This window comes from Cupressus sempervirens, chromosome 3 (genome assembly GCF_028749045.1).
Source record: "Cupressus sempervirens isolate cs-2001-9-10 chromosome 3, ASM2874904v1, whole genome shotgun sequence".
Lineage (NCBI taxonomy): Eukaryota > Viridiplantae > Streptophyta > Pinopsida > Cupressales > Cupressaceae > Cupressus > Cupressus sempervirens.
In genome coordinates, this window is record NC_143120.1 from 789,837,341 (window position 1) to 789,857,848 (window position 20,508).

The 20,508-nt window shown below is 35.9% G+C and overlaps 1 protein-coding gene across 1 annotated transcript in view; it reads left to right on the plus strand.

Moving 5' to 3' along the window:
• LOC149569164 (vacuolar protein sorting-associated protein, putative (DUF1162)) overlaps positions 1-20,508 on the plus strand; it is a 304,062-nt gene that overhangs the window by 49,102 nt on the left and 234,452 nt on the right. Inside the window, exons 9-10 of the mRNA XM_089821926.1 lie at positions 17,779-17,847; positions 17,998-18,077. Of these exons, the coding sequence (XP_089678052.1) occupies positions 17,779-17,847; positions 17,998-18,077 (149 nt within the window). The remainder of the gene's footprint in view (positions 1-17,778; positions 17,848-17,997; positions 18,078-20,508) is intronic.

A 20,508-nucleotide genomic window follows, 5' to 3' on the forward strand; every position in this document is an offset into this window, starting at 1 on the left:
TTGTGTGAATACATGCATCCCCAAAGGTTGCTGGTGGATCTATTTTCATCTTTTTCCTAAGGGATGGTGTTAATCCTTCAATGAACCATCTTTTCTTTAGTCCATCCGCAGACTTGTTAAGTTTCCCCTATTAGCTCTTTTAGCCTTCTACTATAGGTTTTAACTGATTCACTCTTCGCTTGTCTTGTGTTATAAATCTTTGTTACTATTTCATCATCGTCCCTTAGGAGTGTAAATTCTTTCTCAAAGGCTGTGCAGATATTACTCCATGTGTTTTACTTTGCTGCCTCCAGATTGATATACCAATCAATGGCTATACCCCTTATTGTGGCAAGGAAAGCTTTTAGCCACTTAGCTTGGTCATTTTCTTTGTTGGCTTGCCATATTGTTATGCATGTTTTACAGTGGTGGGCGAGGTCCTCTGAGCCATCCCTGTGAACCTTGGCAGTTTTTGTTTGTCTATTGCCATTATGTGGGTTGTTTTCCCTCTTGGCGGAACACTTCTTCCCGATGGCACACTCCCTCCTGATGGAACATCTCCTTTGGATGGAACACTTCCTCCCGATGGAACACCTCCTCCTGACTGGAAGTTCGCTCTTGACGAGGAGCCTGATTCTTGATTACTGAAAATATCCTCTTTTCGTGGACTTTGCTCCTATCAAAGATCTCTTCGTGTAGGTGTCTCTAGATTTCTGTATCCTTACTTCATTCCTAGTGTCTTCGAGATGACCAAATTTTTCATACCCTCGATTTTATGCTCGATTATTCTTGGATTTTGGTGGAATCCCCTTGTTGTCCTCTCAAGTTACGATATCTCTCCTCTTGCTGGTGGAGACATAGTATCATCATGGAGACTTCTTTCTTAGTTTCTTCTCCTCGTACCCGCCTCAGATATATGTTTGGAATCAGAGGCATGAATCAGTTTATTATCTATTTCCCTTTTTGGATTTTTCCCATTCCTTGGTCCCCCGTTCCCTTTATGTCTCAGCTCTTTCCTCTTCTACTCGTAACAAATTGCGTGCTAACAAGCGAGGAATTTCTCCTAGTTGATCGTAACACCGTTGGTGGCACCGAAAGCTCGTTGCATACCGTACCTTCAGGGATTGTTCTCTCACGGACTTCCCTTTGTACATATTGATCAACCGCAACTTCCTAGGCCGTTACCAAATCACATGTCAACTGATTGTCCTTGCTTATTTCCTCCTCTCCTTTGTCACTATTTGTTACTTGTACGAGTGGGAAAAAAAGGGCATTCCCATTATTGCATCTTGCCGACCTCCAGGTTTGGACTTAGGCAACGACGCCAAAAATGTAGAGTGGAAATATGACTCAAGTTCATAGAGATATGCCAATCACATAGAGTAATGCAATTGAGATACACAAAGTAAAACATAGGATGTACCTTTAATACCACAATACCAGTAGGCGAGGTAATGGTTTCTTTTTTAATACCAAAAACATCATACGTATATTAGCAATATTCCAAGTACTTATAGAAGGGTCGGTTGGGAGAACCAACCAATGCATTCCCTCCTCCTAACTACTCAGCCCAATTAAGCTATAACAAATACTAAACACAATAGTTACTTTATTCCGACTACACTCTCTCTTGCTACGGTCGCCACCCCCTCTAGCTATGTGAGTCCTCCTACTTGATGACTCGTTTCCCTGCTGATTTCCAGACCATGGACATATCACAACACTACAGGCTATCATCGAGGGGCTTGAGACTGCTTTGTGAAAGTCTACTACTACTTCATGGACTTTCCTAAGGCTTTTGATTCCATCCTTGGGGTGTCACTTTTCTAGAGACTTAGAGGTATTGATATTTCAAAGATTCTTTTGACGACAATCATGAGACTGTATGAGAGTGTTACTTATACCAAGTGCTGATCTCCATTCTCCTCTTTGCCAATGATGAGATTCTTCAAACTTCTAGCCTCCTTGCTCAAAGGGCTTTAGAGACTTATTGATGGGTTGACCTCCTTTTATGATTGGCGCGAGCTAGTGGTGAACCTGAGTAAGACTCAGATCATGGTTTCTAATTGTTTGAAGACCTCACACCTTCATTTCGGCTTCTAGGGATAGGAGATCAAGATTGTGTCCTCATAGACTTACCATGGGGTTAAGTTCTCTGGCCTCCGCTATGAGACTTGCCTTGCAACCTATGGCTAATAGAGGGTTGGGCTTTGTGGACACAAAAGTTTGCACCCATGTTTGATGTGTTTTCCCCGAGTGATCTTGTGTAACATAGAAACAACCTCCATGTGTGGGACTTGCACTCTAAGGTCGAATATGTGGAAAAGACCGACTTCCTTACAATCAGGATGCCTCTAAACTACCACTTTGAGGGAAGATGGAGAAGGGTTGCATGAAATTTAAATGCTGAAAGGGAAAGGGGGTGATGCACTAGATTGAAACTATGGTTACTACCTCTGCGTATGAATGCACTTAGTAGTAATAAAACACCCAACTACACAGTTCTAAACTCTAATCTATTTCCAAACTTTTTGTATGCAGGTTAGAACTGATCAAATGTTGAAAGGAAATGGATTTTCACCATGCAACAACTACCAGCATGATAAACATAACATGCAAACTAAGAACATAGAAAACAACATCAACACAAGGCAGAAATTTGCACAAGATATCTAAATGGAAGAATAGGTAAGACACATATTTCATTAATAGAAGGCAAAAGGAATACATTTACAAAGTATACTACTACTGCAAAATGCAAACATAGAAGAATCCTGAAAAATATCTACAAGAATGCTTTTTAAAGAGTTCAAGCATAACTCAAATGTAACTTTGAAGTTCAAACTCCAACCACGGTGGAGTTAGATTACAGAGGTGAGAAATAAGTGAATATCAAAAAGGAATCTGATCTTGAAATGCAACTTGCCCATTTCAAGTGACATGAAAAGCCCAAATGATTATATCCAAAAAAATGAAAGGATAAATTTGATAGATTTGATCCTTGCAAGCAATAAACAAGCACAGGAATACATTGTCGTTGTGTAAAAAAGCCCCAAAAGTCACCTAGCATTAAAGAACTGGCCTTGGAAGTGTGTTGTGGATGTAAGCAATTAGATTGTGCTGCTGTCAAAAAATGTGGGAAGGGATAACACAAAGAGGTACCCACATGCGTACACCTATAGAGTTGACCCACGTGAAAAAGATCTGATCTTGTGACAAAAAAGTGGGGACGGTTGATAAGGATCTTTCATTTTGAAATGGATGGCCTAGATGCTACAAAAACTTTTCAATGAATGATTAAAACACAACCATTGATGAAGGAACTTTAAAATCCGATGGTTGGCTCAATTTTCGATGAACAATGGAAGAACCAACAAAAGATTTCGCAAGTTGCCAAAGTGATTTCCTAGGAAATAGAGAAATGGGTTAAGACAAAGGTTACCCCAAAAAAAGGATAACACGTAAACGTTCAAACTGAATTAGTGTTGCTATTTCGCAAAGGGTCAAGGACTAGCGAAAGGCCTTACCATGGAATGTTTTGCTATTTCGCAAAGGTAGAAAAAGTAACCCCTGCGAAATAGCAAAACACAGACAACATGAAGGTTAGCCACAATTTTTATGTGTTAATCCACTGTGGAAGAATCTAGCCCATTGAAGATTCCCAAATTGGTTATCTATGATGGGCTGAATTGGGGCAAAAATAGCCAACATTGCTGGTGACTCAAAGGGGATGCTTGCCTGCTAAGTATAAGATCAATGGCCTCAAGCAATCCATTGGGCATGGAGTCACCAGCAAAGAACGACACGTTAGCCCATTTGTAACTTGAGAAAATCTGAACCTGAATAAAAGGCAAAAGCTCTTGACAGCTCCAGGACGGAATAACTGTGTACGTGCACTTCTTGGAAAGCCGAGAAAAACCTGCTCTACTATGTACAAGTATTTGCAAACATAGAAATTAAAAAGAGCCATTAATTGGCTTGTTAAAATAAGTTCCCTTTCTGACAAGTTCATTGTTCCTTTTCATGCATGTGGGCAGTCAAATAGATCAGCAAGCATGGCAAACATAGTGCTGCAATTTGGAAAACCTTCCCAATTCTAAGAAAAAAGAAATTTTGAAGCATTGGGGCATCTTGATCTTGCTACTTGTGACTTTCACCCTCATGCTCTAGAATGAGCATGATCGGGGTAAGATGCTGATTTGTTGCAGAGCTAAATGCCTTATGGGGCATCCTCTTGATGGCTCCGAGTCTAAGCAAGCAACCTTGACCACATTGTTGTGCTCTGCAACCTTTGTATATTTTTGATCCAAATGAGAAGGCTCAGAAGGTACAACTGGTAGTGCTCTCTCCTCTTGTTGTTGTTGCAACATATCTTCATATGGGGAAGATGACTTAGATAAACATGTGGCCTCAAGCTCATATAAATCAATCTCCCCCATCCTCGATGATATTCCCATGTCACAACAATCCCTATGATGACATAAAGAAGAAAGAAACTCTTCCTCTTGGATTGTTTTCTTTGTTTTGACATTGCACATGGGTTGAGGAGCAACCACATGCACATCAATGAGTTCCTCCTCAAGGACAGGATACCCTTATGACGTTTTTCCTCCTTGACCTCCTGCTGCAACACGTGCTCTTCAATTGGCCGCTGGTCTTGTGTTGTCTCTGATGTGGAAAAAGATATATCCACTTCTTCATTAACAATGAAGAAGGGACAATAGTTGTGGGGGACCACAATCATCAATGTGGGGAGGTGTCTGAAGTGTAGGCCGAGGGTCACAACAACTTGAAATGGTAATTTGGGAAAGACCTCTGTAAGCTCTTGTGCTTCAGCTGCTTGTATTTGAGCAAGCTTGACGAATGCTTGACAAGCCTCATTGAAAATATTGAATACCTCAGATACCATGTACAAACATACGGGTCATGCTCCCGCATCTCCTTATCATCATGCAACTCCTTAAGCCAAGAAGTCACAATGAGCATAACAAAAGAAAAATCCCCATGATTAGTTTTTGGGTATGGATTTTCCACATAGTTAAAATCCTTTCCAAGATCAGCAAGCTCGAATCCCAAACTATCTAAACAATCTTGGTGACGAAGCAAGTTGGTCATTTGATGTTGCAAGGGAAACCAAACTAGAGAGGAGCCTACATACAGTTCTGATTTGATCTTCCTCTCTTGGTGCTACTAGAGAAAAGCTTGGAACTCTTGGGCTGTGATGAGCTTGGTGGGGGAAATTTTGACATATTCATGCCCAGAAATAATATGATGACTTGGAGTAAATAAGCCTCCTGGCAATTTGGGTAATCATGCTGATCATAACTAGGTTGTGGCTGAGATGGGGAATAGGAGTGTTGAAGAATAGCCTCTTCATGATATAGGGGAAAGTGGGAGGCATTTCTATGAATTGGGTCCATGCTAAAGCATTTAAACAAAAAACTTCATAGAAAGCCTAAAGAAACATAAAAGATCAAAAAGATCTTTACACATACCAACATTGTAATTGCTTGAAACCAGTAGATGCACTTAGAGTCACTATGGCGTTTGATGGAATGCCTCCAAAGGCTGATTTCACTGAGAATAACACCCAAATTCTTAGTGAATGAAGATCTCAATTTGGCTAACCACCGAACTTATGACATTTTAAATCTTGTCCCACCAGGTGTGCCAATAACTTTTGACACAAATGTGTGCACCCATGCCCAACATGTTATCCCCATTGACCTCGTGTAACATGGAAACAACCTCCAAGTGTGGCACTTTCGCTCTGAGGTCAAATCTTCGGAAAATACTATCTTCCCTACAATCAAGATGCATCTAAACTACCACTTTTGAGGGAATAGGGAGAAGGATTGCATGAAATTAAAATGCTGAAAGGGAAAGGGGGTGATGCACTAGATTGAAGTTGTTGTTTCTAACTCTGCCTATGAATGCACTAAGCATTAATAAAACACCCAACTACATAGTTCCAAACTCTAATCTATTTCTAAAAAAATTGTATGCTGGTTAGAATTGATTAATCATTAGATGCTGAAAGGAAATGTATTTTCACTATGCAACAACTACCAACATGATAAACACAACATGGAAATTAAGAACATACAAAAGAATATCTAACACAAGGTAGAAATCTGCACAAGATAGCTAAATTAAAGAACGTGTAAGAAAAATATTTCATAAGTGGAAGAAAAAAGGAATACATTAACATAGCATATTGCTGCTGCAAGATGCAAACAAAGAAGAACCCCAAAAAATATCTAGAAGATTGCTCTTTAAATAGTTCAAGCAAAACACAAATGTAACTTTGAAGTCCAAACTCCAATAATGGTCAAGTTAGATTATAGAGGTGAGCAATAAATGAATATCAAAAAGAAATTTGATCGTCAAATGCAATTTGCCCATTTGAGGTGACAGAAAAAGCCTAGATGAATATATCCAGCAAAATGAAAGGATAAATTTGGCCTACTGTTCCTCTGTCATTGTTGCCAGCTTTGACTTGGCTACCAGGGCTCGTTGTTGGTATGTTTAGGCTGCTACCTTACTGAGATCGATCGGGATTGAGATTGATCATCTCCTTCTGTATTGGTTCTCCTTGGATGCTCTCTCTCACCTCCTCCCTAACCGATAGGAGCTGAATGAAAATGTTAAACTCAATATTTACAGACAATATATAGCCACAACTTGGAGTAACCCTACTTGGGAGTTGCTTATGTGGATGCCTTTTATGTAGAGCACTTCCTGGTTATTCAGGATGGGATCATTGTCTGTCTTGTCTATTTGTCATGACGGTGGAGCCATGCTCTTCGTATCTCCCTTGACTGCTTTAGAGTTGGAGCCTACCATCTTTGGATTCAGATTGGCCATCACATTGATAGAGATGAAGATCCACTACATTTTCCGCTGTCCCCATTTACTATGTAAGAAGGGAGGTTCCATTGGCTCTTAGAGATTGCAGGTCCCTAGCCGCATTCTTTAGTTACAACGACCAGTGTTGTCTAGCGCTCTATCTTCGGGAGGCCTTTCAACTTTGTAACCACACTTTATAGTTCATGTCTCCCTAGAGCCAGGCCTTAGATTAGCTTATCACAATCTTCTTCTAGCCTGTGTCGTCTGCTCGGGGTAAGAAGAGTATGTTCAGTACGCCTTTTGGGCACACTAGATCTGCGAGACTCATCTTGGGCTCACTAAAGAATGACATGCCAGTTCTTGCAATTCGTATAGACGGTTCAAGACTCTTTGTTGGCCTAGAGCTTATCCTTCGGTGTTGGATTTCTTTCTACCAAGGAAAAACCTTTAGTCTTTTCCTAGTTTCTTCTTTGTGTTTTTTATTGCTTTCATTGTTGCTCTTTTTTAGACACCGTTTGGTGCTTCTACTAGGGTTGGTTTGCCTACTGTATTTTGTAAGTCCCTCAAATCCTTTTGCTCCTCTCTTGTTGGACATTAATAAATTTATCTTACCTTATCTTATCTTATCACCATCTAATTAAAAAAGATTTCTCTAATTAAAATAATTTAACTATGTCATTATGATTGTAAACTAAGTTATTGATTCTGGTTTTTATGTTGATGCAGGTCCAAATTGCTGATGTGGATTTTTTTTTTTTTGGATTTTGGGTGCATTTGGGTGTGTCTATATATATATTTATATAATTTTTTTTTTCTTGCATTTCTTTGTGTGTGTGTGTGTGTGTGTGCGTGCAAAGAAATGCAAGAAATATACCAAAATAAAGCATTCCATAGCATGATACTTCACCATTGATAGATAAATTGAAATAACTAATTAGTAAATCACTCAAATTCAAGATTCCAATGCAATTTTAATCGCAAAATCAAAATATAGTTCATGATTCTATGTTGATCAATAAATAGTCATGACTCAAGATTACAAATCAAATTCAGTCAATTAGAATCATACTGACTCTAAAAAAACTTCATTCTCATCATCTGCTTCTGCTGCAAGATTTGCAAGTTCATTTGAACCAAACATTGTTCCACTTGTGCTAGAAGCCTAGATGCGTGTGCCATGATGTTATCAACACCATCATTTCTAGTTATAGTAAGATCTTGAAATGTTGTATCCAAGTTTGCGCATTCAGGGGCTACATCCCAAAGCTTGGCTGACCCTTCATTGTATTCATCCTCCTTATGTGACAAAAGATACAAGTTGGTATGTATATAAACCAAGTCCTTAGCTATCTTTGATCCCAACCTGTTGCGCTTAACTAAATCGATATAGGAGTATGTACCCCAATTCCATTTAGCAGCAGAAGAACTTGCAACCTCGATAGTGTTCATAAAATTAAACATACAAATGAAAAGCAAATTAAAGAATGTTAAACACTAAATTGTAGAATACAATTGTTAAACAAAAATAAATAAAAACTTGTGAGAAGATCTTTATTGCAAGAGGATGTAGATTCTTAAATGGTTGACCATACATGTACCACTATGTGATATCCCATGTCTTTTTGGTCCTTTGATTGCATATGGAGTAAGTTAGGACCGCAAAGTAAATAAGCCAAATTCTAGCCTCACCTTTTTGTGTATTTCATTATCTAGGAAGAGTTTTGCAAATGTATTGTGGCACCGAGCAGCAACTTTTTCATCCTCATATGGTGGAACTCTATCCGGCATAGCAAGTATTTACGGGCTATAGTACCTTGGCGATAAGGCATATGCAAGGAGGTGCAATAAGGTAGACATCTTCTCCCAACGATGATGAATGATTGCTTCCACCTTATTGCATAAGGCTTCACATTCTGTGGGATCATTCTCATGTGCTTGTATGAAAAGTTTTACCTTTTCTATCATGGTGTCCATGCCATCATACATATCCCCCAAGCAAGGTGCATGTGTATCAGCAAAGCATAGCATAGTCATGATAGGCTCGGTGAAATCAATACAAATTGCACAAGAGCCCACCAAGTGTCATCCAAGACCAAGCCTTGACCTTTTGGGCTGTCTTTGAATTTGAAGCCTTCCATGTATCCCATTTGTAATAAACCCAAGCTAAGCATATTTAATTTCCTAAATAATTTTTCTTTATTAGTAAAAGAATAATTAAATAATTAAATGATATAATTATATTATAATAATTTTAAAATATAACAACGATTTAAATAAATACCAAAAATTATTATAAACATATTATAATATATTAATATATTATAATATATAATAAATGTTTTTCATATCTTATAAATAGACTCGAATGAAAGAAATATTCAATATTATTTCCACACTATTGGGAAGATCTAAGGCCTTATATATTTATTATAATAAACCTTATCTTAAGACCCAATCGATAAGTATGACCAAAGGAAAGCTCCCGACATAGGTCAGATAGCAAGTATGAATCTTCAAAGCAATCTGAAACATTGACCATAATGAGTGATCTAGTAAGGCTTGCAAGGGAGTAGAGATAGAACTCCAACTCACTTGTATCGTCAATAGCTAGGATATAGAATGGTTACAACATCAAGAACTTAATCTTAAACCCGACAAGAACCAAGGTAATCATTAGGAATTGAATGTCATGATTTTCATCAACGAATGTGTAGACCCCTATTGATAAGCAGAGGAGGAAGAATTGTGAAATTAGATGGGAAGCCAGATTACTATTGATAATGGTTTACTATACCATGTAAATTATTATCTAATACGCTATATGTGATGCATGACGGATTATGGTCGCTGCCCTAACAAGTATCACAAGAAGGAGCGACAGTTGTATATATAGTAACTATTCATTATAATTGAAAATATCAACTACATAGATACGTGTTTATCTGAGTTCATGGGTGATTAGACTAACAGATGTTATGAGAGGTATAAGCTATCTATGTTAAGATAGTGTAAAGTTCTGATTACGAACTAATGAAATCATAAAGACAATTCCTTTGAAAAGTCACGACTCCTACAGTGTAACATATAAGAAGGTAATGAATGGAAGATAGGGGAGAAGAATAAGAAATTCGGAAGAAGGCAGCATGAGTTATAACAGGAAGAATATAACGTAGGGAAGGGGATATAAACCTTCAGCATTCACATCAATACCAAGATTACAAGACGACCATCTTAGATTGGAGAACTCAAAAGTAATCACTGGATGGGCCAAGGAACTTCACAAGAAACCGCAAAGGATTGGAATTTTAGTTCAGTATTATTAAAGATTTCTTATTGGGGTTGGCCCTATTGGGCATCTATCCAGTAAGTATATAAATTGACATCAAATATTCGTTTCAGGACAGAATACTATAGATTATAAGGAACAATTAAAATTGCAATCTAAATTCTTACTTCATTATTTGGAATGTATTTCTTGCTTAAGATCAACGTGGATCTGCTTATTGAAAGAATTATCTAATTTGGCATAATTAATTGCTTTAGTATATAGGAAAGGATAGACAACACTAGTGCCTAATTTTTGGAAACAATACCAACCTATTCATTACAATCTTCTATCTTCAAGTTATACACAACAACTCCATCAATAATTATATTGGAGGCAACATCATCCATTATCCCAAATAGTATCAGACTTTATTGTCATGTTTAATCATCTCAAGTAGTATAAATCATATCAAATTCACTTCTACACATATATTATTGATAATTAGAGGGTGATACTCTCTTATATAGTTCAGTTAGTAGATTTTGATATGATGAATTAAAAGCTATTGTCCTAATATTCAAAGGATAACCTATTGGGGACATTACAGTGGTATCAGAGCATAATCCTGCGATCCTGTGAGTGAAGGCTTATGGGAACTTACGAGAGAAGAACAAATAAAACTACAATGAATGACTTAGCAAATGAAGTGAGAACGTATATGGAGCAAACCCACCAGACCAACCAAACTATATTGAATCAAATGGAGAAGTCAAATCAAGCCCTTCTGGAAGCATTACAAAACATAGAAAACTTGATCAATAATTTGAGAAGTCAACCTAACATAGGAAGGGAAACTAATTCAGTCCTTTTTTGAAAATAACAATGTAACTTCAAGCTCTAGCCTGCCCCAAGCTACATTCCTAGCTAGAAGAGTAAATCTAAGAGAGGAGGAAGGGCTCGAGCAACCCTTAACTAGTACGGAAGATATTGCGAGGGCATATGCTGCTCTAGAGCTTGACATTAGAGAAGTGATATCATTCAGCGAATTTTGCCATGATAAACAAAGGGAGACGTCTAAAATCACGGTAAATGAAGAACTCAAACATAAAATTAACAAAATAAAGCTTCCACATTTTGATGGTTTAGGAAAGATTGCAATTTGCTATAGTGCATCTAGAGGGAGCAGCACATGAGTGGTGGACCCATGGGCGTATCTCATTGGGACATAAAGATGTAAAATCCTATGGAGAATTCTCCCGAAAGCTCATGAATAGGTTTGATGATAAGGACATCGAATGGTATTTCCAAGAACTAACTCAACTCAGACAAACTGGAACAGTGGAAGACTATGCTCGCAAATTTCAAGAGTTGTCAGTTATGGTTCCATACCTTTCCCAAACGAGACTCACTCATATATTTATAGAAGGATTAAAAGAATCCACCAAGCACTCTATTAAACTGCATGAACCACAAAATTTGGAAGACATCAATGCCAGAGTATGGAAGCCCAAAGGCAAAAAGAGGATACATTGAAGAAAGGTATATGTTTTAGCTGCAGAGGTCCTTGGGAACCTGGACATAAATGTGACAAGAAGAGTCAACTCCATAAAATAGAAGCAATGCATGAAATAATGAAATAAATAATGAAGATACTTCAAACAAGAGTGCAAATGGTGATTAAGAGAGGATATGGGAATAGAGAATCATTGAAGCCTCGAAGAAGTTCAACTTTAGTCATCCCCTAATCAGGAAATGTAAATATCAAACAATACATATATATGCATATTTTTTTTGATTATTAATAGAACTTAATATCCAATTTAAATAAAAGGAAAGAGTGACAATTATGGGAGAACTGCTAATGACACCTTGTTGTTAGCACCTTCTTCAGAGTGCAATTAAGGGAGAATAGCTAGGGCACCCTATTGTAGTGGTATGTTAGGAAGAACTATGGTAAGGACACCCTATTGCTCTGTAATTAAGGGAGAACCGCTAGAGCACCCTATTGCAGAAGTAGTTGAGAGAGAACTGCTGAGGGCACCCTATCATAGTGATAGTAAGGGAGAATTGCTAACAGGGCACCCTACTACATGATGGTTATGGGAGAACTGCTAGGACACCCCACTACAGAGAAAATATTATATCCACAGAGATGTTGGGATGGGATAAAGTCCCACCCAAATATTATAAAGAGGGGTAATCCTAAAAGGATATCCATTGAGGCCTAAGGAGAGGAAAAAGTCTCCTTTGAGGATTAAAAATGCATACTTAAAGATGACTGATACAAGGCAACACATAACCACGAGTGTGAGAATACTGAGATAAGTTGCTTCCTTATTTTTTGATATTTTAAATGAAATATTACGAATTTTTTAAATTTATATTGTTATTCTAACTGCAAAATAAAATTTTTGTTTTAGGGCCATGGAATTGAATAACAAAACTACATTGAGAGTTTGGGATTGCTTGAGGACAAGCAATTTTGGGCAGGATGAACTATAATAAACCCAAGTTAAGCATATTTAATTTCCTAAATAAATTTTCTTTATTACTAAAAGAATAATTAAATAATTAAATGATATAATTATATTATAGTTATTTTAAAATATAATAAAGATTTAAATAAATACCAAAAATTATTATAAACATATTATAATATATTATTATATTATAATATATTATTATATTATAATATACAATAAACGTTTTTCATATCTTATAAATACACTCGAATGAAGGAAATATTCAATATTATTTTGGATTTCCACACTATTGGGAAGATCTAAGACCTTATATATTTATTATAATAAACCTTATCTTAAGACCCAATCGATAAGTATGACCAAAGGAAAGCTCCCGACATAGGTTAGATAGCAAGTATGAATCGTCAAAGCAATATGAATCATTGACCATAATGAGTGATCTAGCAAGGCTTGCAAGGGAGTAGAGATAGAACTCCAACTCACCTGTATCGTCGAAAGCTAGGATAGGGAATGATTACAACATCAAGAACTTAATCTTAAACTCGACAAGAACCAAGGCAAAGTTTGAGTAAGCGTTAGAAATAGAAAGTCGTGATTCTCATCAACAAATGCATAGACCCCTATTGATAAGCGAAGGAGGAAGAATTGTGAAATCAGATGGGAAGCCAGTTTACTATTGATAATGGTTTACTATACCATTGAAATTATTATCTAATACGCTATATGTGATGCACGGCATATTATGGTTGCTGCTCAAACAAGTATCACAAGAAGGAGCGGCAGTTATATATATAGTAACTGTTCATTATATTTGAAAATATCGACTACATAGATACGCGTTTATCTAAGTTCATGGGTGATTAGACTAACTGGTGTTACGAGTGGTATAGGCAATCTATGTTAAGATAGTGTAAAGTTCTGATTATGAACTAATGAAATCATAAAGACAATTCTTTTGAAAAGTCACGACTCCTACAGTGTAACATATAAGAAGGTAATGAATGGAAGATACGGGACAAGAATAAGAAAGTTGGAAGAAGGCAGCACGAGTTATAACAAGAAGAATATAATGTAGGGAAGCGGATATAAACCTTCATCATTCACATTAATACCAAGATTGCAATACGACTATCTTGGATTGGGAAGCTCAAACGTAATCACTAGATGGGCTAAGGAACTTCACAAGAAACCGTAGAGGATTGGAATCACAGTTCAGTATTATTAAAGATTTCTTATTGGGGTTGGCCCTATCGAGCATCTATTCATTAAGTATATACATTGACATCAAATATTCTTTTCAGGACAGAATACTACAGATTATAAGGAACAATTAAAATCACAATCTAAATTGTTACTTCATTATTTGGAATGTATACCTTGCTTAAAATCAACGTGGATCCGCTTATTGAAAGAATTATCTAATCTGGCATAATTAATTGCACAACTACACCAGTGCCTAATTTTTGGAAACAATACCAACCTATCCATTACAATCTTCTATCTTCAAGTTATACACAACAACTCCATCAATAATCATATTGGAGGCAACATCATCCATTACCCCAAATAGTATCAGGCTTTATTGTCATGTTTAATCGTCTCAAGTAGTATAAATCATATCAAATTCACTTCTAGACATATATTATTGATAATTAGAGGGTAATACTCTCTTATATAGTTCAGTTAGTAGATTTTGATATGATGAATTAAAAGCTATTGCCCTAATATTCAAAGGATAACCTATTGGGGACATTACACCATTGGCTAGAAATAACCATTTGGCTCAATGCCCCTTGCACGTTGAGGAGTCGTCTGACAATAGCAATATGAGATGCAAATCTAGTCTCAACAACCTAAGCAAGATAACAATATGACAATGAATATTAAACAAAGTTATATACAAGTAATAATTTGATAATTGAACATGAATATAAAACTTATTCAAATTAAATAAATAAATGAAACTAACTAATTACAATTTTCATTGTACATTCAACAACTTCAACTTGGAGAATGATCTGAATATGGATTGTGACAAACATTTGTATCTCCTCTCCCTTTTCAGATATTTGCTTCACCCAATCTATTTGGCTGCCAATTTGTTGCATGAACAAGTTGAGAGAGTGCATGGTGCATGGTGTCCAAAAAATATGGTTGTATCGAGACTCAACCAAAGCACTTGCACCCCTACAATTTTTGGCATTATCTGTGACCATTTGGACCGCATTCTCAATACCCACCATCTCTATTGCCTAAATGAGAATTCTAGAAATGAATTAGGAATCGATAACTTCTCCTTCACAATCAACCTCCCTCAAAAACATTGCCCCTTTGGGGGACATTGCAAATTGCAATCACATTAATCAATGGCCGGTTTCCTGTATCTTTCCATCCATCAGACACAATAGTTATACTGGAAGTTTTCTAGGAAGTTCTAATTGGTTGAAGAACTTTGTCTATAGATATCTTTTCTTTTTGTAAAAGAGTAGCAACACCTTTTCAAACCTAGTACTAGTGTAATCAGATGCCGCTTTAAGAATGGCTGCGACCATTTCCTTCCAATATGGCAATCTTACCAAGTTGAAAGGAAGACCATTGACATAAAGGCAACATGCAATTACTTCCTTAGCAAGCTCTCTTGCCTCCATTTTGAATGCTTGATCTAACGGACCTCTTTTACGGGTAATAGCTTCTGTTTATTCCTCTCTATCTCCCACATCTAAGAATAGATGTTTGGAGGATGCTAAATGATCGGTGGGTACATTAACTTTGCTCTTTGCAGATGAAGGTTGATACAAATTTCTTTTTGATTTGTTTACTAAATGATCAACAACTTCTCGTTCTTTTGTAATTCCTACTAATTGTGCATCGCTCATCCTTTTTCCATCATTGCTTCCTTTGCACATTCCTATTCCTTTACCAGTAGGGCCCATAAAATGAGCTTTGATCCAATAATATGTGTTGTTGAATGGTTTATTATGACATACATTACATTTTCCAAATGTATGGCCCACTCTCTGAAACCTATGATAATCTTGTGGTATGTCTCCATAATGGAGATGCTACATCAATATTGAAGTTATCACATCGTTCACCTGGTCCTGCTGCTAAGCTTTGACTACTAGTAGTGGTCATTCGTACTCAAGACAAACTATGAGTCTAATAAGAAAATAAAAAAAATTAAATTAGAAATAATTGAATAAACTATGAACATCAAACATACAAGTGCAAAAATACAATACAAAAATATTAAAAAAGATGGCTAAACTTGTTCCTTCATTTCTTAAAAAGAATATATAAAAAATTGTAAAAAGTGTTACGAAACTTGAAAAATTCATCATCATATTAAAAAAAATCAGTAAAAGATCTCACGAAGGGAATCGAATGCTTACCTTAGATGCTTAGATGTCCTTCGTAGAAGCTATTAGACACCTTATGAATGATTCTCTTGAAAAATAACGACCTTGCTCTCAAAATGCCAAAATGGAAACCAAATGAGAGGAGAGCCCAGCTGCAAACAAAATTAGAAGAATGAACAATGAGTGACCTCTTTTAGGGCCGTTTTAGGGTTTTGGAGCAAAAAGGAGCAAAAATATAATTAAAAAATCAATTAGACACATGCATTTTAAAGTCACTCAAGTGACTGGGCGTTCAAAAAGTCACGGGTGCTCTCCAGATGTGCCCGGGTGCTGTCTTGATGCTCTTGGAAGCATCCCGAGCCACAGTGGCTGGGCATGCTTCCTGGGCACACCAATGCAGCACCCAAAAGCACCAGCACACCCAAACAAACCAGCACCAGCACATGGAAATCTTCAGGACACACTGGTATCTTAGATTTTAAATGGATACTAACAATATTGCAGGATTTCAAATTATGGATTACACAATTGAAGAAAACCATATACATGATAAGCCCTAACCCTATTCTTATGTGATTGTGATCTTAGGGCAAAGTTCTAAGGAAAATTAGAAAAGGGACATCACATGATCATGCAATAAGAGATCTCTTGGTTATTAGGAACTGGTTTGAAATTACTTCAATGGTCATGCAATAAATGATTATAATATCAATAAAGTTTAATCATTTTCAAGAGACATATTGATATATAATGAATAAGGTATCTAACCCAGCAAAAACACTAAAATAACTCAATCATGAAGTTTAACACTGCAATTCAGAGCTGAAGCAGCAAGTACAAATAATCTCACTCTGCTTCCATTGAATTATTGTTGAGTTTGAGGGAAAATCTGTAATTTACTTTCAAAATACCCGAAAAGCTTTCATCACTGTGCAAATGCGAAACCCAAAAACATCAACAAACCCTTGTATATCTTGTGAGTAATCACCAGACCAACTAGGCTGGGTCTCTTACAGCCAAAACCAGCAAGATTGGAGAGGGTTTCCATCCCCAATGATTCGTAGAAGAACCCAAATGCTCATTCTGACAGCATATTTGTGTGTGTGCGAAGCCCAGATGATGAAATGAGAGCCTAAACTTCAATATATAGAGTTTGGAGGGGAACTAGGGCATTGATAGATTGAGATTATGCACTGCGACATTAAAAATTTCCAATTATGTTTACAAAATCTCTTTGACAGCCTTTTGCATGTCAAATTAAGAATAAGCATAGATATCTTGAATCCATCTATCAAAAGTATGCTGAGAGATTTCAATCTTGAGGTGTCTATATTGGATTTATCACATATAGTTTAGATAGGTGCCTGGATAGTGAGATCTTTTGGCATCTTCAGATTGGTGGATTTAAGTTATCTGTGATTGTTTAATATCTATGCCCGCTTTAGCACGGAGAGCTGCAAAGTACAGTGCATGTATTGATGTAAAATGAAATTGTGATGACCTGTTTTTACGTTGTTAATGGTATATTAAGAGTAATTTTTGATTCATTGATAGTTCCTATTAACAACACTGTATGAAAATCTGGATTTCTGTTTTGTTATTTTGCTATCTGTTATTCTGTTCCTATTAACAACACTGTATGGAAATCTGGATTTCTGTTTCGTTATTTTGCTATCTGTTATTCCATTATGATTCGTTTAGATTTTCTGGTTAAAAGAACTGGTTTATGATGCTTAAGTATTTCCTAGTTTAAATTGCTGAATTCTGATTCCTTAGAACTCTGGATTATGAATCAGTAGACATTTGACATGATTCTAACAATCCCTTCCAACCAACCCAGGTGAGCAAGTCTGGCAAATTTGAAAGTGGTAGTCCTCAATATGCGGTTGATATAGGTCTCAATGATTTGGTGAGGTTCTGCAGGATTTAGATGCCAACTCTCGAGTTCTTTATTTCTATTATGAAAGGAATTTAAATTTTCAAGTTAGATAACATCTGGCATGATTTTGGATAGATAGGGAAGCTTTTTAAACTTTTTGCTATTATTCTTTTCTTACAGGTTTTATTATTGGATGAAGTCCAAATCTATCAAATGTTGGTGCTTTGGGATGTTGTTAACATCTGCAGTTTGCAAAAAAAGTAAGTACTTTATATTAAATTTGACTGGTTAAGAGCATTTTATCATTTTTACTTGTATGTTTGTTGTAGTTCATGTTATAATATCTATAGATATTCACCAAGGCGAAGCTGAATGGTCATTAGGCAACAACCATATCCAAATGATGTTATACCCAATCAGTTTGTTTAATTTTTTTTTTCATATTATTTCTTTGCTTTAGAATAGATTGCAATGTCGTAATAATGTTTCTTCGGCAATGGTTTAGCCATATATTTTTTTCCTGGTGTGGTACGTGCGATTTGTTAATGTTTTAAGACCAGGAATGTGATAAGCAGCACGCATCAGAAAAGAAACAAGATGACAGTATCTATCCTGGGAAAACCCTCCTACTCGAGGGATAAAAACCTGGCCACAAAAAAAATTGATTATTATTGAATAATCAAAAGTCTGGATACAAAGCTCACAAGCTTAATCCTCCACTGAGATAGTTATCTCTTAACAATCACTCAAGAAATGTCTTAATCTAAAAATGCGACAAACTTTGATCGAAATTAATGTCGAGTGTTATCACCCAATATTTTTTTTTTTGACTATTCAAGTGTTGTGAATATTTCCAAGCATCTAGTGATGCACTCAAGGAATCAAATACCATATCTTGAGGGAACAAGTAGCAAATCAGCAAGTGAAATTGGAATATGTTACCACTAAAAAATAGGTTTCATACATATTCACAAAGCTTCTTCCAAAAGAGGTTCTTGAGTTTCTTAGGCAAAAGTTAGTGGCAGTACCCTTTCCTTCTAGTCATTAAGGAGTCTATTTGTAAGGTGCAGCTCTTCACTGCACTATCTTACAACTCTATGGATGTCGTTTCCATTGATGTCAATGGGGGAACACTGTACGTTCATGATCATTTCGCCAAGAGGATCTCATCATATCTAACAGTAAAAATAATATGTTGATATAAGCAAAGATAAAATGTATTGAAGGGTGCAACTTCATAATTGCTTGGTGTTTATACAATCAATTATCGTTATGTTTTTGTGGGATTTTTATCCTATGTTTCCTCTTTTAAGAAGCATTGTGTCTCCTAAAGAAAGACACATTCCTTGACAGAAATTTAAATTTATAATTAGAGATTGGGAATTATGGTTAAGAGGGTGTGCTAAGAATAAATACACTATGTGCACCGGACTTATAATGCACAAGTTGTGACCATATTAATTACAGATTTATGAGTAGATTGTGAGAAAATTATTTGCAGATTAGTAGGAAGATGGTAATCAGATTTTTATCACAAATTTACGATCAGCTTATAAATATTGGAGAAAAAAATAATAATAGATTGGAGCGAGGTATAGCAGAATTTTTAAAGAGAAATCTAGTGAATTGGTGCCTACAACATTTGTAAAAAGAAGATTAACACTAACCGTATTTTTTGCTCTTTTTTTTCCCATCCAGGGTTTCTATATGTATATTTTGTTGTTGTGTTGCTCATTGTTGAACTTCTCATATATGCTAAATCAGATTAAATCGTTAAGTAATGAAATAAGTTTTAAAATGTAAAAAGAATATTGTTTTACTGAGTCACCCCACCCTCCATTGTGTACTTGCCAAATGCTGTATCTTTTCCCAACCCAAATCATCATCTGCAAGGAAAAGTCATTGAAAATTCAAACTGCAGAATACAACTAGCAGGTTTGGATTTTTTGCCTTTGAAACCAGGCTAATTGAAGAGGGATTCCACTATGTTACACGGATGCATTTCCGGTCTCCGGGGGACTCATTCCTATCCCCGAAACATTTCAAGGTTAGTGGGATGGAAGAAAACCTCCCCCAGCTGTCACTGATTAGTGATTTCAATAAATAGTAGGAAACAACAGGAAACACCCCCTCTGACATTTGCGGACAGGTAGGGGATGCTTGAAATGTTCCCAATTAGTCCTTGAAATAAAAGTGTCCCCTACACATTTAGATAATTTTTTGCATTAAAAATACACTTCGTTTTTTCAACTTGAATTTGCATTTGTGGACAATAAATTTAAGATAAAGTTAAACGTGGGAGAAAAATCAGCAATAAAATTCATGATTAAATATGTTTAAAATTTTAATTTAAATAAAAATAAAAATATCAAATTCTATATATTAAATAATAAATATTAAAATCTATTAAAATTATAAATCTAATATTTAATTTAAGTTTGTTAATATTCATCATAATAATCATAGTAAGTTTTACACATTAAACAAAAATAGGTTAAAAATATTATATACTAAATAAGAATATATTATAACTATAAATTTAATTTAATATCTTTTAAATATTTAATTATTAGAATAAAAAACAATTCAAGTTGATATTGTTTATATATATATATATAGAGAGAGAGAGAGAGAGAGAGAGAGAGAGAGAGAGAGAGAGAGAGAATAAATTGTAAAGCCATTTAATTTAGA